General features: G+C 45.4%; 1 protein-coding gene across 2 annotated transcripts; it reads right to left on the bottom strand.

Moving 5' to 3' along the window:
- Positions 1-536: 536 nt before the first annotated feature.
- Positions 537-23,999, bottom strand: si:ch211-51a6.2 (neurotrypsin). Of its 2 annotated transcripts, none has more exons than XM_068727867.1 (14): positions 23,690-23,999; positions 20,554-20,593; positions 17,114-17,356; positions 16,240-16,378; positions 15,395-15,570; positions 14,380-14,527; positions 13,708-13,886; positions 12,793-12,937; positions 11,792-12,006; positions 11,527-11,668; positions 8,963-9,241; positions 7,949-8,071; positions 6,819-7,099; positions 537-3,834 (listed from the first exon to the last, which is right to left on the bottom strand). In XM_068727867.1, exons 1-14 carry the CDS (start codon positions 23,762-23,764, stop codon positions 3,515-3,517), a joined length of 2,505 nt encoding a protein of 834 aa, XP_068583968.1. In that variant the 5' UTR covers positions 23,765-23,999; the 3' UTR covers positions 537-3,514. The 2 variants fall into 2 exon arrangements, with proteins under 2 accessions (XP_068583968.1, XP_068583972.1); XM_068727871.1 differs by having other exon boundaries at positions 12,793-12,934.
- Positions 24,000-24,960: the final 961 nt, after the last annotated feature.

The raw sequence follows: 24,960 nt of genomic DNA, 5'->3' as shown, positions 1-24,960 counted from the left end.
GTCATAGGAGCAATGGCTGAAGAACTTGTCAGTTCCTTTGCGTAATTAAAGTAGCAATACCACAAATCAAAATGACATGGGTACTACGAAAACGTAGGGAAGAAAAGTAAATATATTGATTTATTAACAATATGTAGAACATTAGTCAGTTCTCATTGTTGAATCTGAAATGTAGTCGTGTAGAATGAAAAGGAAATACTCAAGTAAAGTAGAAACACCTCAATGCACCTGTGGCACACTTATTGAAAGCACTAACTCGTGTAGCGTATCTATGGCCAGGTGAACCATCGGCACATCGTCTGCCTTACACTACGTCTGAAATTGTAAAACACACCTTTTCCAAATAACGACAAATATAAAAAACTAGAAGCGTGTGTGTGTGTGTGTGTGTTCAATTATCAATCACCTGCACCCAGAATGCACCTGTGAAAACACCTGTTACAAATTAGATCGCTTAACCATCAGAGGTTGAGCGCTATAATTGTGACTTTTGGTGCTCACAACAGACACTGTATTTAGTTAACGGTACAATGCAGTAACAGTGTAAAGCGTGAACTTTATTTTAAATGCCATACATACAGCTACATATGACCATTTTAAAGTCATTTAGGAGCAGTGGAATGAGGACACTTGAACATGCAAACAGTAGATACATCCACAATAAACACATTGCATTTGTGTTCATAGTCTATATTTACAGCACACTACAAAGACGCTAGGTAACAGTGTGTTTCACTCATCACATCAGTGTGTCGTTGGCATGTGGAGAGAGCTATTTATTTGGTAATCGTCTGTAAAGTTGTGCAAAAATACCACTTTTAGTAGTTAATATAGTTAAATATTTGCTTTGGCCAAAGATGTAAGATATTTAGTATTTTGAGTGTGTGTTTAGGGCCCCAGACATTTTGTTTTAGCAGTTGCAAAAAAAAAGTTATTATTAATTAATACAATCATTGTTTTGCTTCTGACGAGTCTCCGTCTCTGTATTGTTGTGTGTGCAGAAGGAATACAGATTTTGCTGCAGAGTTTTCTGTCGGCTGCCGTCGCAAACGTAATGCTTCCTCCACCTGCTTCACATTACAAGCCGTCCAGCTGCTCCCTGTAACTGACTGTTTAAGCATCAGCGAGTGCCGACTGTCACGAAGCTATCGAGCATTGATCTCACAGAATAAGGTCAGTTGTGAGGGCTTGTGTAGAGTGGAATCATTAGTTTTAAAGCATGTCTTGAGTGGAGACTAGCCAGCTAGTCCTTGTTAAGTGGCTTGTGGTTGAATACTGGTTTCCTCTTAGTGGAACCTGACCAGGTTAAAATGAGCACTACTAAAATAAATACAGTTTAACAAAATCAAATAAATTAAATTGATGAAGGATGGACATCGCATTGGCCAATGCAGAACACAACACAGAAAAAAAGTATACGGTATGTAAACTACAGGCAATGTGTACAGTATTCCAAAAATAAATAGAAATGAAAGATCACCTCGTACCACAATATCAGCTGAAGTGATGGCGCTTTAAATGTCACACAGTGCCCCTCTCCAAGACGGGAAGCCCTCATCACATCAGCCGCTAATATACACATTCCCATATTCAGTTAACTAACGCAGTTACTCAGATGACTGACTGGTGTTTGGCCTTGGTTATAAGTGTAAGCTATATGTGTAGACAGCCTATTGATGGACTTGCACTTATTACACTTTTTACTGGAGACCTGTAATCACTCACTTAGCAAACAGAAGAACATTTTGATGTCATTAAATGTTAGAATAATATGAATAATGCATTGACCTGGTTTTAGTTCAGAGATGCAACACTTGGAAAATGAATAAAACAAATGAAATGTCTACTCGTACATATTCAGTGCTGTTATATCATGTGTCACTTCTTTCACTGGCTCCGGCCTGCGTGAGGTTCTCACTTCTCATTCAGCCTGTTTGATGGTAAGGCATGCGTTTTAGTGCAATGTCATTTAACTTTAGCGCTATTTCACTGTGCCATATGGACCCAGCCGAGGTCTTCGTGGGTTAACTTGGTTCCTAGTACCCGGACCTAGTGCCACAGGTCTTGGGCCTGTGTGTCAGTGTGTCTTTCTCTTTTCCATCAATCCTGGTTGGACAGGTTCTACTCTCCATATGGAATAGTACCATCAATAAATCAATATGTATTCATGCATGTTGGGTTTAAGCAGGTTTTTCCACTGGTCCACTTTGTATCAGGTCCAAAATTCTGGACCCATAGGGACTTGTATTGTCCAGCCATATTGCAGTTTGGGCAAATGTTTCATCTGCAACACATAATTAAACAACGCAACCGTTTAACACTTGCTGTGAGCTCATCAGCAGGGTTCCTCAAAGTACAACACAACACGTGTTTCACCTGCCACGTGGGAATTTGTCAATATTTCCCACTGTGAGCGTACTAATCAATGACGTAACACACATTTCTCAACACTGACTTCACCCTCTCTGAAGTCTCCACACACTCAGCACAACGGAGGTCAACGTGGACCAAACCGTTTCACTGCATGCAGCTGTGTTGCAAGAGAGGATCTTAATGTTTCATTAAATATTTCTACATACGTGTTTCTGAACCAGAAATGATTCATATCTACATATGTGTATATCAACGTTATAGCGTTTGAACCACTCGTGGCACTTTTTTGCTGTCTCAAAGCTGCATTCTCAATTCCGTTTAGACTTAGTCAACAAAACTACTTGGTTAGGTTTAGTAAAAGATCGTGGTTTGGGTTCAAATCAGTTTCTTACTTTTGGTTTCACACAGGATGTGAACATAGGTCTCCTGAGTGAAAGTCCTGTATTTGACCCACCCACACAACCTGCTCTCTATGTCATTGGATCTGGACTTTGATTAAACGTATTAGTGATAAAAAACAAAACGTCAGAAACAAACATAAAAACCCAAATGTAACTGATGATCCAATTTGTTTTGTTAACCGCCACAGCTGCAGCCCGTCTGGCCATGCGGTACCGGTCTGCTGTTTCAGCTCGACGGCCAGCTGTACGGGAACATATGTTTTAGGAGACCAGGCTGGTATTTCTACATCTGTAGCTGTCCTTTACAAATGTATGAACTGAATATTTTGTATTGAATTATTGGAATTAATTAGCTTCATTTTCTGCACTTGGAATTACTCTACGTACGCAAAAAAAGCGAATTGAAGCGTACCGGAGCATTTCTGTGACGCATACTGTGAAGAAGCCCGAGTCATGCAACAAACAAGCGTCCATATTGTCGTTGTAGTGGAATCTTGGTTTATGCTGAATAATTTAAATAAATTGATATATGAATGACGCTTCACTACAACAGCGATGCATATTGTGACGCTGCCGGTTAGTGTTTGCGTAGGCCATCGTGTTCTGAGTGACAAAGTGTTTCTGTTAGGAGACAAATGTCGTCAGCCATCTGGTCCTAGACTGGAGCTCTGAGCTGCGTGTGAACTTTTCTGATGAGGTGAACTCACTCAAAATGTAAAAAGCGGTGTTATTCTCCATTATCAGGTTTTGTAGGGTTTGTTGATGACCTTGTTAATCCATCTCAGAAACCTGCTAACGCGTGTGTACACTCCGGGGAATGAGGGGTTACCGCAGCCGTGACCCCAGGAGATGACTCCTGTCAGCACCCAGCGGCCCCCTTCCCCTTGGCAAACCAGCGGACCCCCGCTGTCACCCTGGCAACTGTCCACGCGATGGCGCTCCGACAGGCTCCCAGCGCACAGCATGCGGCTGGTGAAGCGGTCATTGTAACGCCTCTTACACTTCCAGGCCGGGAGCAGGGGGACCCAGGCCTGGAGCAGCGTCCGGGAGTACTCCGAGTCTGACAGGAAGAAACACACGAGAGGACAGAAATGTGAAGATATCTAATAGAAATGTAAATAAAGAAGCAAAGTTCCTATGACGCCCACGTCTACAATGCATCATAAACATACTAATATTGCATTATAATCTGCATATTGCACTGTATAGTTTTAACTGACGTGGTGCAGCTCACAGCAAGCCGTCCAGACCGACAGCGTTGTTGTGGAGGCGTACCACCCACCCTCCGGTTCCCCCTCAGGTAAACACTGTTAGCCCTGTCAGCACTTTGGACCTAGTTTGTTCTGTTAGCGCTGTTGGCACCGTTAGCTATGAGCTCGCCGAGAGGCCAAGATCCAAATGCTCCAATAATCTTGAATCTTGCACCTTTAAAAAACAGACAAAGAATAGTAATGTAGGCCGGTCTCAACCCATTAAGAGCCTTGTTAACAAGTAAAATAAGTAAAAGTCCTAAAAGACTTCAAAAACATATAGAGATTTTTGAAAAACAAATAGGTTCACAACATGATAAGAATCCATTTGTAATTTAGATATAACTAATTATTGTTTCTAGAGCAGCAACAGTAATGTTTAATACAGCAAAGTCTCTATATAAAGTCATTAATAGATCACTGGAAAAAAATCAGCTGCCGAAATGTGTTTCCTCAGGAGGGTGGCTGGCATCTCCCTTAGAGATAGGGTGAGAAGTTCTGTCATCCGTGAGGGACTCGGAGTAGAGCCTCTGCTCCTTTGCATGGAAAGGAGCCAGTTGAGGTGGTTCGGGCATCTGGTGAGGATGCCACCTGGGAGCCTCCCTAGGGAGGTGTTCCAGGCACGACCGGCTGGAAGGAGACCCCGAAGGAGGCCCAGGACCAGGTGGAGGGACTATATCTCCAAACTGGCCTGGGAGCGCATTGGGATCCCCCAGTCAGAGCTGGCTGATGTGGCGCCGGGAAAGGGAAGTTTGGGGTCCCCTGCTGGAGCTGTTGCCCCTGCGACCCAATCTCGGATAAGAGGTCGAAGATGAGATGAGATGAGAGATGGAAAAAAACGTCCCTTACCACATCCAAAGTGCGGTTCCAGTGGTCCCCCTTGGCTGAGGAGGCCTTCCAGAACCTTAAGGACCGTTACACGCAACGTCAAGTCTGACGCCCTGTCCCGCCAGTTTGTGGAGAAGGGGGATTCCACCCCTGGCAATGACAATATCCTTTCTGCCCCCGTCTTGGTTGCTTCAATCACCTGGGAGGTAGAGGAGAGAGTCAAGGCCGCCCTGGAGGACCAGCCCGGTCCTAGCTCCTGCCCAACTGACCACCTGTTAGTCTCAGACCCTGAAGTCCGATGTCCTCCAGTGGGCCCACAGCTCCAGACTCACTTGCCACCCCAGGATCCAGCCTACCAGGGAGGTACTGCAGCAGATGTTCTGGTGGGCTACTCTGGAGGAAGACACCCGGGAGTTCGTCAATGCCTGTCCTGTCTGCAACCAGCACAAGCCATCCCACCAGGCTCTCGCTGGTTTCCTGCAACTTCTGCCTGTGCCCCATCGGCCCTGGTCCCACATCTCCTTGGACATTGTTACCGGTCTACCACTGTCCAACAAACACACCACCATCCTGACAGTGGTAGATCGGTTCAGCAAGATGGTCCACTTTCTGCCCTTGCCCAAGCTCCCCTCGGCCAAAGAGACTGCTGAGCTGGTCCTGCTGCATGTCTTCCGGCTCCATGGTCTCCCCACTGACGTGGTCTCTGACCGGGGACCTCAGATTACGGCAGAGTTCTGGACACTTATTGGGGCCACAGCCAGCCTGTCATCTGGATTCCATCCACAGTCTAACGGCCAGACTGAGTGCAAGAACCAGGAGATGGAGACGGCTCTACAGTGCTTGGTCTCCAACCATCCATCGTCCTGGTCCCCTCAGCTCCTGTGGGTGGAGTATGCCCACAACACCCTGACCAGCTATGCCACTGGAATGTCCCTGTTCCAGTGTGCCTACAGTTTCCAACCTCCTGCCCTGGAGAAGGAGGTTTCCTGGTTACCTGGTCGACCGGGAGGGCTACGGTCCAGGAGAAAGATCCTGGGTCCCAGCTCAACACATTCTGGATGCCCCTCTCATCAGGGAGTTTCACAGCTGCCATCCTGACCAGCCCTCCAAGGCATCTGTGCCCACTGGGGCTACCCAGCTAGACTCTGTTCCCCCTCTTCCATCTGTAACTTCAGATGTTGGGGAGGATGAAGAGGAGCCGTCTTCTGGCGAGGACAACTCACCCACTGATGCTAAGGAGAAGGAGGTCGAGATGGATATGTCTGATGAATAATAGCCCTCCTCCAGGGCCTCTCCGCCCACCCGGCTTCGGATGTCGGGAGCCGTCCCTTTGGAGGGGGGGGGGGGTTCTCTCACAGTTCAGCTCCACACCCTCCTCACTCTACTTGTCAGCCACTCCCTCCTCATCAGTCTAACTCCCTTCACCTGTTCACTCACCTGCCTCTGATCACTGATCAAGCCACTATATAGACTCCTGCCTCTCAAACACTCATTGCCAGATTGTTCTTTGCCATTGAATGCCAGACTTTGATGTATCTGTATATGATGTATCATATACAATCTGTTACAGGAAGACTTACTGTCATTCACTCACATAGATGTAGTTCCTGAGCAGAAATAGTGGTGAATTTCGACATGGTTGCAATATTTGTGCAAGGTTGATTTATGTTGTCGTCAGCATTTATGACAGTAGCCGCTGTTATGGAGGAATTCTGTCGTTATAGAATATTGCAAATTCCTCCAATCTAAAAGAAAAACTTTGGTCCAGCATGTCAATGACAATGGCCGGCCAGTATTCCAGGATAATTAATACATAGTTATAGTTATTAGTATTATATTCCATTCCTGCCTAGAGATCCACCTAAATGCTACACACTGGCTCTTTAAGATACTAATGGTAGAATGTTTCTGTCACGTTAAGATGAAAAGCTTATGACAAACAGTTGTTTTATCCCGTAGAGTTTACCTGTGAGTCCCCAGCCAGTGATCACACAGGCAGCCGGCCTCTTCTCCCACTTGTTACCCGGCTCTGGCAGACACACGGCGCCGGTGTGAGGGTTGAATGCAACACAGTTGCCCTCTGTGCCTTTGAGCCGCAGCAGGGCGATGTCATACTCCCAGCCCTGACTGTGGTACTTCCTGTGGATAACGATGCGTTCGGGTGACAGGGTGCGTTCAAAGTCATCCTGCTCCTCAGTATGGTAGTCGCCCAGGCGCAACACGTAGCGGGTCGGGTCTCTGCCAAACCTGGAAGAGCAAAGCAAATTTGATGAATGCCCATCGTTTAATATGATAAATGGTAAATGGACTGTACAGTACTTGTTATACAAATACTAATTATCTTACATTTTTTGCAAAAGCAAAGACTCAATTCAGATTTAGCATTTCATTCCAAACTCTATGAACTCTTTTAAAGGTGGTATTTTTGCATCACAACTTAATTTACACCAAATAAATAGCTCCACATGCCAACTGCACACTGATGTGCTTAGTAAAATAAACACTGTTACCTAGAGTCTTTGTAGTGTGCTGTAAATATAATCATATATAAAAAACAGTAACTAGGACTTTAAACTTCGACATGGACATAGCTGCTGTGTTATACCGTGAACTATATACAGTATTTGTTGTGCACACCAAATTCCTAATTATAGGGCTCAATCTCTGATTTTTAAGTGATCTAATTGGTAACAGTTGTTTTCACAGGTGCATTCTGGGTGCAGGTGATTGATAATTGAGCGTGGTATTTCAAACAACACACACAGGCTTCTAGTTTTGAATGATGTGTATATTGTAGATAACATGGAAAAAAGTGTATTTTTAGAATTTCAAACTTAGTGTAAAGCAGACAATGTGGTGATTGTTCAGCATACCTGGTCAGCAGATACATACATACATTATATACATACAGTATACACATATATACACATACATACATACGTGAGTAAGTGCTTTCAATGATTGTGCCACAAGTGCCAGTTTTTATGTCTTGGAAATTCCCCAAAAAACCCTATAATGCATAGTTGGAATGGATTTTGTGACATCAAGCAGAGGGACACATGGTCACAGGGACCACTAGAGGGAGCTGTCTCCTACCTCTTGAAGCAGTGGGCGGCGGTCACAACCCAGCAGGGGTTGATGAGTGACGCTCCACACAGAGGATGGCTTCCTTTAGACTGAGACCTGAGCCACAGAGACACCTGCCAGGGCCACTCACCCCTGGAATCACACACACACACACACACACACACACACACACACACACACACACACACACACACACACACACACACACTCACACAGTGGTGTTTCCATCACTTCAGAGGATATTACATTGACTTACATTAATTTCCTGGATATTTATCCTAACCATAACCCTTACCCTAACTTTAACCAAGACCTAAGTCTTCACCTTAAACAATTTACATGATGAGGACATGCTTTTTTCTCCCCAAATAGAAGGCAAGTCCCCACAATGTGACATTAGCTAACACATGGCTAACATTAGCTAACACATGGCTAACATTCGCTAACACATGGCTAACATTAATTAACATTAGCTAACACATGGCTAACATTAGCTAACACATGGCTAACATTAGCTAACACATGGCTAACATTGATAGTGTTTCAGCCCTCGGTGGCATAATGCTGATTGTTTTCCCCTCTGGCGGGCGTGGTTTTCACAGTGTGACGCGTTGCGCTCACAGACTATATAAGAACTGGACGTAGTCATTGTGACGTCACCCATTGGTTTGTGGAGTGCTGTTTTGAAGCCTCGAGTTCAGTGATTTCACCATCGCCATCTTGTATTACGACTGTCGCCATTTTGGGTTTTTTGCAACCTATGAATGGAAGTTACCGTATTTTAAACACGTAGGAGTGACGTAAAGAATATGTAGACCACATACAGTCAGACTTATTTTTGCAGCCCCTGCTGGTCAGTAGAGAGAATGCACGTTTTGAGACGCTTCTGCATCGTTACTGTAGTAACACCTGTGTTGGTGTTCCATGGACGTGCAGGGGCTTAAAGAGACAATGTGAGACAATGTGAATCAATGTGTGAATCTATACTCATTCCACTGGAGAGTGTTGTGTGCGTATACAAACCTCAGTGACTTATCTCCTCCTATGATCCGGCGTCGGCGGCGCTGGTTATTGAGTCTCGTGCCACAGGTCTGCATTGCCACAGCAGCATCTCCCAAGGGGTCCAGAGTGTAGTCACAGATGACGCCCGCATCCTCACTGTGGCGACAGTCCTGACTGTCTTGACCCACAGCCGGACATTGGCCTAAGGACATCTCAGTGCCCGAGCATCGGACGTTGTCCAGATGGATGGGACCTTGCCCCTCCCCAAAGTACGCCATGGATCGAGCTTTAGCCACACCGCTAGGAGGTCAGCACACAAAGACACACAGCATCGTGATTATTAGTTCCTTTTCTATAAATAAATACATACTGTATATTACATGAGCATTACTTTACTGTTTTAATTCTTTTTTTCTTTTTTTTAATCACATTTGTTTGACTCGCTAAAAAGCGGGCTTCATTCCATGGTATAAAACATTCCCTGTTCCAGGCCGGGTATAACTATATATATTCCCTGAGTGTAACAAGCTTTTGATATATTATAAGTCACCCGGAGCCTTCTTGGACAGGAGTATTTAGAGAGACGTTCTTGGATATAGTGTTTTTGCCTGCAGCTTGCCTCAGAGAGAGGAAGTATAGTCCTTGTTTTACTTTAGTTTGTGCTTGAGACGTGGGACGGGGATAAGGGAAGGAACACCCCTACATTTTTGGAACTTGTATTCTTTTTTTGTTCTTCCTCCAGAGGTTGTTCATGAAGCTGTGTCACAACCATTCCTTTACTTTATTAGCATCGTCATTATTAGTATTCCTTTTAATGATTAAACATGGAAAAAAGATCTAAAGTAGGAAAGGCTAGAGGATGATTCATTAGCTGGAACTTAAAAGGAATAAACGGGCCTGAAGAAAGAGCTAGAACATTTAATCATCTTGAATATTTAAGATGATTTCTTCAAGAAACCCACTTATTGGAAAAAGATCAAGTACGACTTTGGAAAGCTTGTTTGGGAAAGCTATACTGGTACATAAGAACATTTCTGTTCAATGCCACCGCCGTTATTTGGACCCACAGGGACGCTTTGTTATGGTTCCTTGTCTCCTTTTCGTACCAACTGTGTTTTTGTGGCAATCTAAAGTGTGCAATTAATCCAGGTTTAGACCTTTCTACTCCACCCAGGGTTCTAATGACGATGATGAAGACCTAAACAAGACCAGCTCATTAAAGTAACACACACAGTGGATGTTCAGTGCTCTATTTCCACTTCTCTTGAACTCTTGACCTCCAAACTCAATATGATTTGTTCATCAACTGGAAAGACAGAACGACTCTTGTTAAAATCACGTGGATTTGTCTTTGAGCATGGGGACAAAGCCGGCTGTCTTTCAGCAAACCAACGTAAGTGCAGATCAGTTGATCAACAAATCCCACAAATAAGGAAACCAAATGTTTCAAATCGTATCCACTCTCCTGCATCCAGTAGATACCAGAGGTGGTCATCTCACTGGATGCAGAGGAAGCTTCTGACAGGGTTGAATGGGAATATTCATTTACATGTTTGAAATAAATGGGGTTTGGTCCTAATTACGTTTCATGGATTAAACTCTCATACACCTCGCCCAAAGCTTCTGTAGTCACAGTGATCACGGTAATATGAGCTGTCAATCAGTCCACTGCTGTTTGCTCTAGAGAGTTCATAGAGGAGGAGGAGAGCATCATTTATCTCTAAAAGCAAATCATTTATTGTTATATATCATTATCAGACCTCATATTGTCCATGCTCTGAAGAGATTGGATACATTTTCTGAACTTAAGTAAAAGTGAATGCTACCCTGTTGATAGCCTGGCTTTTTAAATAAAGAGGTTCCAAACATCGCTTCATTAACATGGAGCAATAAGAGACCTAGAGATGTGTAGAACTATTACAGAGGCCTAAACTACCGGGCTCTTCCAAATCTTCGCTATTATTATTGTCCAAAAGATGATTTATTGGCTTCATACTCCAGACATAGAGTGGTGCCACCTTGAAGCTACATCTTCTTTCTCGACATCTCTCAGAGCCCTGGTCACTTCCAGCCTTCCCCTCTCAATTTCACAATTTACTGACAAACCCGTCGTCATCAATACCCTTAAGATACGGTTTCATTTCATCACAGCCGTAAAAATGGACCTGTCGAATTTACATTTTTATGGCTGAAAAAAACTGTCAACCTGCTGGTGGCACTGGACCAAAAGTTAGAGCATCACCATAATCGATAGGATCCGTACTGAGGTAATTATGAATGTCTTTTCATCTCCAGAGCCACGCTGCTAGCACGGCTACAAATATCCAACTCTAACAAGATTTTATTGAACTGTCATGTGTGGCTCAGCCCTCTGACTCTTCATGTTAAGACTGGACTACCATCTTGGGTCTTCTGTCTGTTTTCTCCTCGTTTCATTTCTTTGAAGTTAACTCAAAACTTAAGTTACATGTGTTCCCGCTCACCTCTTCCCACTTCCACATTACTTTCTTCAATTTTTGACACTGGGTAAACTTTTGACTAGCTTCCTCAGGCAAAAATATCAGAGAGGGTATAATCATACTAACGTGAATCCAAGCTGTCGGCAAACCACGGCTGCATTGACGTCATTCCAGTCATCGTCACACACGCTTCCCCACTGGCCGTTAATGAAGACCTCCACTCTGCCCTCCTTCCTGCTCTCTCCAGCAACCAAACGCACCAGAGGGCCTGCAGACAGACGTTAGAGGAAGACTTGTTTTGTTCTTTATTGTGATAGAAACCTTGACAATGGTAACATACATGAACGTCACAAGCAGGAAAAGTAACTGCCTCCCCTTTGTGCGTACTTACCAACAGGAGTCAAAAGGCCTGGGACCTCGTTGGTGTCGCCTCCCCTCTCACAGAGGACACCTACATCCTCACTGTGGGAGCAGTCATGTTGGCCCAACTCAGAGTGGCTGCAGGCCAGTAAAGTGGCCTCTGTTCCCCGACACTGCACCTCGTCCAGCAGGATCAGCCCGCGACCCTCTTCGTACACGCCGTCAGGAGCCACCTTCGCTCGACCCCTGCAGACAAGGCACCACACCAGCACATGGACCTCTCTTTGGACACTCGCTTTAATGGTGCAAAGAACCACCTCCACAAAACTCTGGTAAATGTGAGAAACACTTCTGTGGACATTTTTATTAAACCTATATTTAGGTTGCTGAAATAACAGAAATAGTATAATTTCCTATAAATTGCAGATTCTGTTCGATTTAATTTGTAACGATTTTCTCCAGATTTTGAAAAATGCAAATTAGGTTTTCTATGGACTTAAAATAAACACATACGCACACTTATTATATATTTGTTTATTTTGATTAGAAATAACATGTTTTTGTCTTATATTCATTTAATCAGAGATATGAAACTATGTGCCACTGCAAGCTTTGTTTCAATATGTTTTCATTGAAACCATTGAAATAATCTGATGAAATCATCTGGTGAAAAGATATGGAATCGTCAAACTACTCATATTTGTTGATTGTGATGTTGGACGCTCTTTTAACCCGCTCGTGCCAAAGTACTTAAGAGCAATTCTCCAAACCCTTTTGGAACCTGACACTCTCATGTTCCCCCGATAACCTCTTCTATTTAGGTCATCAAATGACTTTTCTTCAAACAACATCCAAAAGGCTTTCATTTTGCTTCATCAGGGAAAATAAAATGTTAGTGCCGAAGAATGATCATCTGCAGACCTGATGGTTCTTCATCCCGAACTGTAGACTAATATAAATAAATCACACGGAAGTACACAATCTGATACACAGAGGTGTTCCATAGGGACTCAGATATAGTGATGCACTGACCTGAAGCCCAGCTGTCTACACACTACCTGGGCGTTGAGCTCAGTCCAGTTGTCGTCACACACAGTGCCCCATTCTCCCTGGTGGTAAATCTCCACTCGGCCCTCCCAGTGACTGTCTGCTCCCGTCAGACGAACGGCACCGTCTGCTGCCACACAGGGGAGACACGGGTACTCACGTGAGCGCATGAGAAACCTGGTATGTCGGTGTCTCCTTTAGCTCAGTTGAGATCACAGTAAGCCTGGGAGGATCAGGGTCTCTAGAAGTGCTGAGTCAAATGAAACTCAACTTGCTGTAGACTCGTTTCACTACCCACACAAGAAGCTAGAGGGAGTCTCAGGCAACACTCCTCTGTAGTGTAGTGGCACGACATGGAAGGGCCGACTCCTGGGGACAACACGCAGCCGTCCACCGACGGCTAAAGGACGTCTGGGACACATGTTAGACGGAGAAGACAACTGGTTTGAAAGAGGAGTGAAGGAGGCCATCTACTGCTGCTCTACTCAACTCCACTCACTCCTGTCCGGTTTTCTTTAAGCAAAAGCTGGTAGCTGTTACCTGCTAGGTTTTTGGTAACAACTAGAACCATCACTGGGTATCGGAACTCGTTGATATCTTAGATTTGATTTCTGTGAGATATTAATGACTTCATACAGTTACTTTGCTGTTGCTGCTCTAGAAACAATTCAAATGTAAATAAATTAATATATAATAATAATAATAATAATAATAATAATACATTTATGCTGTATATCGCTTTAAAAAAGGTACTCAAAGGCACATTACATTTCGAAGGAAAGCAAAATGTCTTCAATAATCTACAGCAAGTCCGACATCCTTTAACTGAGCACTTCTCAACATCTGTGGTCAGACTTGATGACAGTGTGGTCAGTGTGTGCTTCCTTCCTTGGCTCTGACCTGTGTATGGGTTGCAAGACACCCCTGCGTCCTCCATGTGGTCACAGTTGTGTTGCTCCCAGATGTTGTGAGGACACTCCTCTAGAGAGAGTTCATTGCCTGAACACTGGACCCCATCCAGGAAGATGGGACCAACACCCTGGCCGAAGTGGGCCCATGTCCATGCCTTGGCCACGCCCCTGTTGGTCAGGACAAATAAACTAAACACCACCTTTAAAGTGTACAGTAGCACGAGGTCAATTCCATTATATGTTTATGCTATTATGTGGGCTATAGGCCGTTTATAAGCCTTTGTGCATGCTTGTAGCTATTTCATTCATCTGTTTCTACACTGATCTCTGATGATCTGACAGAAAGTCGGTCACAATATATTGATATTGATAGATTAAGTTAATGATTGTCTCTTGCTTCTGTAGGTAGGTAGACTGTCTACATGCATGCTACCTCAAAATCAGAATCAGTTTTATTGACCAGGTATGAGTCTACCTGGAGTTTGACTCTTTCTTGATGCTCTCATTGTACACACATATGCTAAAGACGCTTCACACACTGTACAAAAACACTTCTCTTCAGTATTCATGTAGACTTCAACACTGAAAGGGTTTACACAGAAGAGAAGCCAATAGTTTGATCCTGACTCTTCCTCATCGTCAAGCAGCAGTTGTTTCGTACCACAGGCCCAACTGTCGGCACACCACCTCAGCGTCGGTGTCATCCCACCGGTCATCACAAATGGTTCCCCACTGGTTATCACGGTACACCTCGACACGGCCCTCAAAGTCCTCCAGACCTCCCACCAGCCTCAGGGGGATGCCAGTACCTGACAAACAAAAGATGGTGCAACAACTTCAGACGCCGGGTCTCTGCGGTGGTGGGCGTGTGCCCTTAGACCTGTGTGACCCTCAGCCGTGCATTTTAGTCAGCAAAACAAAATCACTCCCCGAATAATACTGGCCCACGTTCCAGCTCTGCTGTCTAATGTCTCGTTCACTTATGTGTGTATGATTGTGCACTGGGCTGCCTCAAAAGCTTTTAAATGCAACAGAAATGATTTATCTGACACTTTGTTATCACTTAAAATGTCCACCCCTATTTCCTGGTATTCCAAACTCCAGCAGTGCAGTTGTTGCCATGTTCTTCACAGATCCCTCAAAGTCAATCCAGCAAGTCACTGGTTGCTAGTTCATCTGTCCTCTCCCTTTCAAATGTTGCTTTTCTGACCCTTCAACACTGAAGTCTTGGATTGTGGGTCCCTCAAGTGACGCAAACGTCAGCTTGTCTTTCATCTGTACTTTCAGAAATGATCTCCAGTCTGTGTGGATTCTGCTCACACAGCTGACTGAGGGGCTCGTTCTGCTGCTGGGGTCGCCCTGATGGCAACCAAAGGCCAAGAGTTGGTTACCGATTTCTCAACATGGTTGCCAGTGCCAATGAAGCAACCATAGCCAACAAAAGCCACTCAATAACCAGCCACTCTGTAACGTGATTTGTTACTTTGCGTTATAATTGGCAGCAATTGATGTCTTGAAACTATTCTGAAAGAAGACAAGATCCTCGCTCTGTTTTTATGTGACCTACAGTGTCATGTATCCAGCACTATGTGTAAAAGTGATCCACAATACATGTGTTGTTATTTATCAGTAATGTATTTGTTTCTATAATGTGAGAGATGACGCCCTGGTCTCACCTTCAGGTTCAGCACAAACCACCCCTGCCTCGTTGCCGTGGTTGCAATCGCTGGCGACAAACTTCCTGCTCCGGCACTCCAGTAGGGAATTCTCATTTCCACGGCAACCCAGACGCTCATAGTGGAAGACGGAACCCGGGCCGAAGTAAGAATGCCGCAGGGCCGTCCCGATCTCACTGCATGGACAGCAGACACAGAGACACAGAGACACGAAAGCTGCTATACTCACAGAAAACATCATGCAAGGGCAATCCACTCATACGAAGCTCGATGCAATTGGAGCATTGCTCCCAAAGTCTATATACTACATCCTCAATGGTGTAATCCCCTTCTGTTTATTTAGTTTTAAGCCTGGGGTGAGGTAAGCCAATGAGGCTTTGACGGATGGCCTACTGTGTTGTCTTGTTCAGCATCGGCTCATTCTACTTCTCCTTGCCTCTCTACTAAGAAGGAAACTGCTGCATAGCTATACATATGACCATGTCATTCGTATAGTATAAAAGTAGTTTGATATGAGGATTCAGGAGTGGTTGTGTTGGGATGTGTTGGGATGGTGGGGGTCAAGGAAAGGTATGAAAGGAGGTCGATTGCACAGGATGAATGATGGCGTTCGAGGGGGGGTCGACTCAGGGCGTCTCGATAAGCTTCCTGCTTCATCATCCCCCCAGGGTACAAATCATGAAGCAAAAAATGAAGCATATGCAGTTTATAGTAGTATTTTAAACAATAAAACTTAACTAAACTAAAGCATTCCTATTAACTCCCCAAAGTAGAGGCAGTGAGTCAAACTAAAACTGCAACAAAGCTGAGCTAAACATTGTCTGGCTCAGTAGGAATGCCCTCACCCCAGTCCGAGCTGCCTGCATACGACGCTGGCATCGCGGTCGGTCCAGTGTGTGTCACATACTGCCCCCCACTGGCCATTCAGATAGACCTCCAGACGCCCGCTGTTGCCCGATGACCCCCCTGCCAATCTGGCTGCACCTGCAAATGACACACAATTAAACCTGTTACAACTCATGGAGAAGAAATGAAAAGATACCTTTGATAATGAGTGCGTGGCAGCGGTTTGTGTCTGTCCTGCTGTGGCGGAGCCGGAACACAATTTAGCCAAGAGGAAACTGTGGGCTATAGCTCTCACTGTTCAACTTTAAATCCAAGTTGCAGCAGGAGCAGCTGTTAACAAAGGTGTATTGAATATAAACATAGTGTTCAAAATATGAGAGAAACCGTAAGTTACAAAAAGTGCAGAAAAATCCAGCCTTCTGTTTGAATACATTCTTCACATCCAAATGCCAAATGTAGGAGGTTATGGGGAGTGAACAGTTTTGGCTGAAGCTACTTGGCTGATTTGTCCTCACCCAGCCTGACTGCCCATCCCTCCATTCATTCATCTATCTGTCCGTCCATCCAACAGTCCATAAATTCATCCATCCATCCATCCAACTGGCCATAAATTCATCCATCCATCCACTCTTCCGTCGATAAATTTGTCTGTTCATCCATCCATCCAGCCATCAATACATCCACCTGTCTGTATTCATCCATCCGTCCATTCACCCTTCCATACATACAGTATGCCCTTCCATTCACCCACCCATCCATTCATGTCCTTCCTACCATTTATCCATCCATCCATACATTCACCCATCCACCCATTCACATGCCCATCCATCCATCCATCCATCCTCAGATACCCGGTGCCCTCCCTTAGCTCACCCTGATGGCAGTCGCAGTAGGCCCAGCCGATGGCACCGGAGCTCTGCCTGATGAAGCACCAGGGGTTGACCTCTCGGTCTGGGTTTCGGCAGAAGCTGTGGTCCCCCAGGCCTCGGCCCGGGTACTGCCGCATGTAGTCTGGGAAGTCCGTCCACTTCAGGCAGGCAGAGCCCGAGTCGGTGTGGGAAACGGAGCCGTTATAGTAGCCCAGTTCTGTGAACCCTTCTGAACAGGAGAGGTGAACTGCAGACACAGACCATCACTCGGTCAATCACACACTATTAAATAACATTACATGAATATTAACAAAACAATACGTTTCAAGATTTAACAAACAAATACACTACACCACATTAAACTACAACGGTTTAATGCAGTGCTTTAGGCTGTAACAACATATAAAACATATGAGGAGCTTATAACATATGATACACTGTTAAATTAGCCAACTGTATGTAAAGTAGTTTAAGATGAGCTCCACCTCTAACAGCTGCTTAAGATGCTGCTTATGTCCGAGACACACTACCTTCTTAATAACGGCCAGAATGTTTCATTTAACCTCATTATAAATGTCATAAAAACACTTTCCTGCTACACTCTGGCCCTGTCAGTAAAACAAATGAAAAGCAATACTTTTACATTGTGGTATTGTTACTTTTTACAGTGCATCTTGTATTTGTACCTCTCTGTTTCACTGGCATATGAATGGTCAGAGGTGATCGTTGGTTTAACATTTAAAACATTTTGATCAGCACCATACCTGAATCCAGAGCTACACGATCCTCTGAGATAAATGAAACGCTAACCTGCTCAAATGATCCCTGCTTTCTAACTCCATTAGGATCTTTGTTTGTGCTACAGTGGGATCCTCATCTTCTGACTTCCTGTTTTCAGTGGGATTAAGAGCCGTTTTCAAACCCCTCCTTGGGTTACGGGATCCTGGAGCGATAGCTAAAAACAAGTTCTATGAGGCCAGAGTACATTTCAAACTTCACACATTCATCTGGTGGGCAGATGGTGGTTTAACAAGACAATACAGAAATGCAGGGAAGACACTTAATAGCAACCAGAACTAACTATAAAACCACATCCTGGGCAGACTAGTTCACACACACACACACACACAAGAACAACCCTGATTTACTTCTACAGTCAATAACTCAACACTGGCACATGTAGATTCTTGTAGATTGCAACACAGCTGCCACGCATAAAATACTCGACAGTCAACTCGTCCATTCTCCAGCGGGAGGATCTGACAGGCATGAAGTCAGCGAGGCTTCGTTCCCATTAGTGTTGAGGCCTTGTTGCCATAAGTCACGAAGCATGGAAATTAGGTAATCTACGTGGCCTCCCTCTGCTTCAACTGTGACCGTGAGCTACAGGCACAGGATTGATACACAGGCTGCTGCTGGTGGTGGGGGTGGAACAGTACAGCGCACTGGTTTATTGTATCCAGACATGCTGTGACTGGAGGGGAGAGAGCAGAGAGCTGAGACAGGGAGGGCTGCAGAGAACAACGGACAGAAGGAGCAGAAAGGCAACACTGTCGGCTGCAAACTCCATTAAGACTGTCTGCTGAGGGTGAAGACAATTAGCAACTAACTGAAGATGGGCAGGACTAGAACAGAAACATTCTCATAACGCAGCTCGGTCAGTGCTCAAACTATGATGCTCTTCGTACTCGTCTAGAGCTTTGCAGGAACTTAGCTTTAGAAAACATTGGCGACATATGTGAACAAAGAGATAGAAGCTCTGATAACAACACACAGAGGGAGAGAGACGTCATCCTCTGCTCAGGTAGACATTACTCCTCTATAGCCTTACATACTACATTACACACACACTACTCAGCCTCCCGGGGAAGGCTTATGCCAGGATGCTGGAACCTCGGATTCAAGAGGAGCAGTGCGGATTCCGTCCCGGCGGTGGAACAGTGGACCAGCTCTTTACCCTCGTAAGACTACGTGCTTTGTGGACTTGGAGAAGGCTTTCGATTGGGTCCCTCGGGGGTTCTTGTGGGGGTTGCTGCGGGAGTATGGGGTGCCGGACCCGTTACAACGGGCCATCCGGTCTCTGTAGGACTGCAGTCGGAGCTGTGTCCGTATTCTCGGCAATAAGTCAGACACGTTCCCGGTGGGTGTTGGACTCCGCCAGGGCTGCCCTTTGTCACCGGTCCTGTTCGTGACTTTCATGGTGGAGAACGTCAGGTTCGGGGGTCTCGGGATCAACTCTCTGCTGTTTGCAGATGATGTGGTCCTGTTGGCCTCCTCGGATCACAGTGGCGGGCCGTGCATTTTATACCTGGGCCTTCTGTGCTGTCCGACTACAGTTCAACCACCTCCTCATAACCTTCACAAAAGCAGTTCACTTTCCAAAGCTGCTGTTCACTTAAGGACAAAGTCCATCCTCCTTTCTTTGTTAATAGAGGTTAATGACGCGGTTCAACAGAACATCGGAGCGGTTCAGTTCCAGCCAGAGGTCCTCCTGTGAACGTGTTCGTTGCGTTGTAGATCCACTCGGGTCTCAGCTGTCCGTTTCTGGAAACGTCCTTCTTTAGAAATCCGTTTCTCCTCCTTCAGCCATTGAGTGTTAAAAAAACAAAGCTACACCAAGCAAAATGCTAAAAATGTCACAACTTCTTACAAATCTTTCAACTTGAACTCTTACTACTAATACTAACTTCTGATAGCTGCTTCAGCTTCACAACAGTGACGCTATCCCACTGACCAATCACAGCGCACGTTAATGCTGACTACTTGTAGGCCACCTAGACAGCTCTGACATGTCAAAGAATACGCCCAACATGTCAAACTAAAGATCTGATTGGTTGAAGACGATGACAATGATATAATACATGCAGTGTATCAGCTGAGGTGGTTCGGGCATCTAATCAGGATGCCTCCCACTGAAGGTTTTCCGGGCACGCCCAACTAGGAGGAGATCCCGGGGAAGACCCAGAACACGCTGGAGGGATTACATCTCCCAGCTGGCCTGGGAACGCCTCGGGATCCCCCAGTATGAGCTGGAACATGTTGCGGGGGAGAGGGAAGTCTGGGTCAGCCTGCTTGGCCTGCTGCCACCGCGACCCGACCCCGGATAAGCGGAGTAAAATGTATGGATGGATGGATGGATCTTTACATAGATTATAGTTGTTGATGAGATATTAAAGATCTTAATATGATATTGAGAGCCTTAATCAATCTAGATCTAAAATACAAATATATATATAAATTATTCCTTCACAAGAATTGGATGGTGTGAACTTTGATCATCAAATTCTTATCAATTCATCCTAGAGTTCAAGTGGACGTTTGAAAAAATGTGAAGAAATTCCCTCAAGGAGTTCCTAATATATGGCATTCACTAGAATGACTGGAGTACATGCAAACATGTGCTTTGGACAAACATTATTGACAACAGGTAGTAATGAGACTTGCCTGCACTCTGCACAATATCCAAGAGTCCACCTTCAGTGACCTGTGAACATTTAAAAAAAACAAGAATCATTGAACAAACACAGAGTTTTATTCACGAGCATAATGCAGTGAAGCGATCAGATGTTTCTGTTTTCATGCCACACACCCAACTCTCATCGAAGGTACTGAAGACTCTGGAGCCCATAGGAGAGTTTCCTTGTTGTTAAATTTGTTAAAGAACTGACTTTACCAGTGTTTGCTCAACAACATCTATGAGCCGGTTTGTGTCAGCAGTGTTTTAGGAGATTATGTGTCCTTCACAATGCTGAGCCCCCTGTCCTGAACCCTCCCACTCGTTTCCAAACAATATACCTGCACAAAGACAAAACAGCTATGGAGAAGGAGTTTAACATAACTCTGCCAGGCGTTAGATGATGTGCTTGTGTGTGTGTGTGTGTGTGTGTGTGTGTGTGTGTGTGTGTATCTGTCTGTCTGTCCACGGCTAATCTCTCATACTACTGGACCCACCAGCCTGATATTTTTTGTGCTCATTTATGACCGTATGTTTCCTCCTCTTCACTTGTCGGTTTGGAGCTGCACAAGATCATGATCTGCTTCAGTAGCAAAAGGCATTTCTGGCAATGCAATCTAGTGAGTGCATCTTTCTCGTATTTATCTATAATTAGGCCTATTTTTGCAAAATATGTTTGGTGCATACAAAGCACACAGATGGTCAGCGGATATGGTGATGATGCTGCTAGAGCAGTTTGAGAGCAGCCAGACATTGTTGTTAATAACACTGCAGATCGCCAAAGGGAGTGGAGTCTGATTCAGGCGAGTATTCCGTGTTCAAGGTGCAATGAAATGAGCTCAACTCATCATTAGTATCATTGAATCATTCAGGATCAAATTGGACAGTTTTTACATTTAAATCTAGAATCATTTTTCAGTATCTTGCTCAAATTAAAGCTAGGGTTGGTAATGTACTTTAGAAAATGATCTTCAAATCCCAACAGCAATCATTGAATCGAATTCTCTGACAAAAAAGAACAAAATCCTAATACCTATATACCAGCCGGTCTAACTGCCTGTAAACTTCTGCCCATGAACTCATTCCTCGTCACCTGCTGCCATCTTAACAGCTGTGAGACTAACAGCCATGTTGGTTGTTTACATTCATAATGATCATTTTTGGGGAGTGGCTGTGGATGGAGGTCTGAGGAGGCCAACAATGTGGACATTAATATGCATTTTACATTGAGTGCACAAAAGTATGTGTATCCTCAAACAACAATACATCCAAATCATTCAATATTTATTTTGTTATTTTATGAGCCAATACGAGCGATGTGCAAGCCCCACAGTGTTTAGGGAACAGATAGGTGGACAGGTAGGTAGACAGGTAGGTAGACAGGTAGGTAGACAGGTAGGTAGACCGGTAGGTAGACCGGTAGGTATACAGGCAGGTGGACAGGTAGGTGGACAGGTAGGTAGACAGGTAGGTATACAGGCAGGTAGACAGGTAGGTGAACACGTAGGTGGACAGGTAGATGGACAGGTAGATGGACAGGTAGGTGGACAGGTAGACAGGTGGACAGGTAGGTAGACAGGTGGACAGGCAGGTAGACAGGCAGGTAGACAGGCAGGTAGACAGGTAGGTAGACAGGTAGGTAGACAGGCAGGTAGACAGGCAGGTGGACACGTAGGTGGACAGGTAGGTAGACAGGCAGGTAGACAGGCAGGTAGACAGGTAGGTGAACACGTAGGTGGACAGGTAGATGGACAGGTAGGTGGACAGGTAGACAGGCAGGTAGACAGGTGGACAGGTAGGTAGACAGGTGGACAGGCAGGTAGACAGGCAGGTAGACAGGCAGGTAGACAGGTAGGTAGACAGGTAGGTAGACAGGCAGGTAGACAGGTAGGTAGACAGGTAGGTGGACAGGTAGGTGGACAGGCAGGTGGATAGGCAGGTGGACAGGTAGATGGACAGGTAAGTGGACAGGCAGGTGGACAGGTAGGTGGACAGGTAGACAGGCAGGTAGACAGGTGGACAGGTAGGTAGACAGGCAGGTAGACAGGTGGACAGGCAGGTAGACAGGCAGGTAGACAGGTAGGTGGACAGGTAGGTGGACAGGTAGGTGGACAGGCAGGTGGACAGGCAGGTGGACAGGTAGGTGGACAGGCAGGTGGACAGGCAGGTGGACAGGTAGGTAGACAGGCAGGTAGACAGGTGGACAGGCAGGTGGACAGGCAGGTAGACAGGCAGGTAGACAGGCAGGTAGACAGGTAGGTGGACAGGCAGGTGGACAGGCAGGTAGACAGGCAGGTAGACCGTCTAATCGTTCCATTCAGGCTGAATGAAATGATTGGACGGTTTATCACGGTCCAGCCACAGATTGTTTTCATTTTTTTGTCAGAGGATTTGATTAATTGATTGCAGGATGTCATGAAAATGGATGAGAAAAATATCAAAAATGTTTTTGAAGATGATTACCCACCCTACCTTTACATTGGGATTTGATCCAGGTTGGGAGTTTAGAGTTTAGGGAGTAAAATCGGCTGAAGTCCAGCTGACAGCTGTTGAACTGTGCCGTTCAATGATGTGATATGAATCAAAATGAGGGTAGACTTTGACCCGCTGATAATATGAAGCAAACACAGGAGACCAACCACCAATGAAATAACAAGCAGACTGCAGCACTTGGACATGTTTCGTCTGTACTTACTATCACTAGAGCATGTTTGGGTTCCCAGAGCGCTCAGTTTGATCTCAATAAAGATAAAGAGGTGTTTATTGTCATTGTAGTGATACAACAGAATTTCATTGAGACCTCAGCTAGACTTCAAGTGCACATTAGTGGACGTACACAGGCTACTACAAAAAGCACATCTTTTTATTCATTTGTTCTAATGGTCTAAGGTGGTCTAAAGTGGTCTGTTGGCTTGTTGATGTTATTTCAAAGAGATTCTCTAATTCAAAGAATCAGCAACTGTTAAGAAAGTCAAAGTGCCTCAGATTATTATATTTCCCTGTCATTAATTAGAAGGCAACCGAAGTTATTTCCAGGAAACTTCCTCTAGAATCGTGAGGAAATGACAAAGTCCTAGAATAAAGCCCGGTCCAGGCTCACCGACAGGTCGGCAGCAGCCCGCTTACCTCTGCAGACACGCACAGGGCCAGCAGCAGACAGCAGCGGGACCCGAACCCGGTCCCTCCTGCTGTAGGAACCATCTCCTCCACGCCCTCCACATACACCTTCACCGGCTTCCCCCGCCTCCTGAGAAGTGTTCCCCTCCGACCGATAGCTAGTTGACGGGTAAACACGTTCAGAGACACCGGCTGCGGTCCGCTCCGGTCGCAACTCACGTCAAAATAACCAACCCGCTCTGGAGCTAAAAATGACGCGCTGTTGGCGAGGAAAGTGTCTCTCTCTCTCTCTCTCTCTCTCTCTCTCTCTCTCTCTCTCTCTCTCTCTCTCTCTCTCTCTCTCTCTCTCTCTCTCTCTCTCTCTCTCTCTCTCTCTCTCTCTCTCTCTCTCTCTCTCTCTCTCTCTCTCTCTCTCTCTCTCTCTCTCTCTCTCTCTCTCTCTCTCTCACGCGCGCCGCTGAGAGGTTGTTTCCTTTTCAGATGAGCGGTGTGACGCCCTCATACTCAGCACGCATGTCAACGACAGCCAGTGGAGCCTCTGTAAATAATTTATCTTTACAATAAAGCCTTATAACAGCCTGGAGGTGGCAGACATATGACACAGCCTCGCTATAGATAACGTGAGAATACATGAAGAGCAGCAGAGCAGAGCTGTCACCAGCGAGGGGAGAAGGAGTTCAAGTTGTGACTGAGAAACCCAAAGAGACTCACAGCTGAGGAGCATGTGGGCGAACCACAGGGACCAGGACTCATCCAAACTCAACAGGGACCAGGACTCATCCAAACTCATCCAAACTCATCCAAACACATCCAAACTCATCCAAACTCAACAAACCCTCACATTACATGGATGAATCGGATCCATTCAGACTGGAGCTGACACCTGTTACTCTTGTGACCTCACTTAAAGGAAGGTAGACAGGTAGGTAGACAGGTACTGTAGGTAGGTAGACAGACATGTAAGTAGACAGGTAGGTAGGTAGACAGGTAAGTAGGTAGACAGGTAGGTAGGTAGACAGGTATGTAAGATCTGAACCCCTGTTTCAAACAATTAGGCAGCATTTCACCTCCACTCCCGGGTCCCTGCTATCTAAAGTTACAGTCATCAGTTAAGCACAGAACATTGCGTTCAGCCAGCACTGAACCTGTGGAGCGCTGGATCTACATGTGTAACGGCAACAACGGACAGTTTGCTGATCCGGTGGGAAGTCGGGGGGCCCACCAGGGCCAGACCTCAGTTGCAGTGACCGGGTAGCTCCTTTAAAGTACTGAAGAGTACA

The sequence above is a fragment of the Cebidichthys violaceus genome, unplaced genomic scaffold, assembly GCF_023349555.1.
Source record: "Cebidichthys violaceus isolate CVI_PGR_0920_01 unplaced genomic scaffold, fCebVio1.0.p SCAF_10, whole genome shotgun sequence".
Lineage (NCBI taxonomy): Eukaryota > Metazoa > Chordata > Actinopteri > Perciformes > Stichaeidae > Cebidichthys > Cebidichthys violaceus.
The sequence above is the reverse complement of the archived record's forward strand: the minus strand, read 5'-3'. Positions and strand labels throughout refer to the sequence as shown.

What these genes read in the sequence shown, in the direction of transcription:
- si:ch211-51a6.2 (XM_068727867.1), bottom strand. Translation starts at nt 23,764, where the DNA reads ATGGTTCCTACAGCAGGAGGGACCGGGTTCGGGTCCCGCTGCTGTCTG. An exon ending in GGATATTGTGCAGAGTGCAG is followed by an intron (nt 17,357 to 20,553) that starts GCAAGTCTCATT and finishes CTGTGTCTGCAG; the next exon opens with TTCACCTCTCCTGTTCAGAA. An exon ending in GGAGGAGATAAGTCACTGAG is followed by an intron (nt 8,072 to 8,962) that starts GTTTGTATACGC and finishes GTGTGATTCCAG; the next exon opens with GGGTGAGTGGCCCTGGCAGG.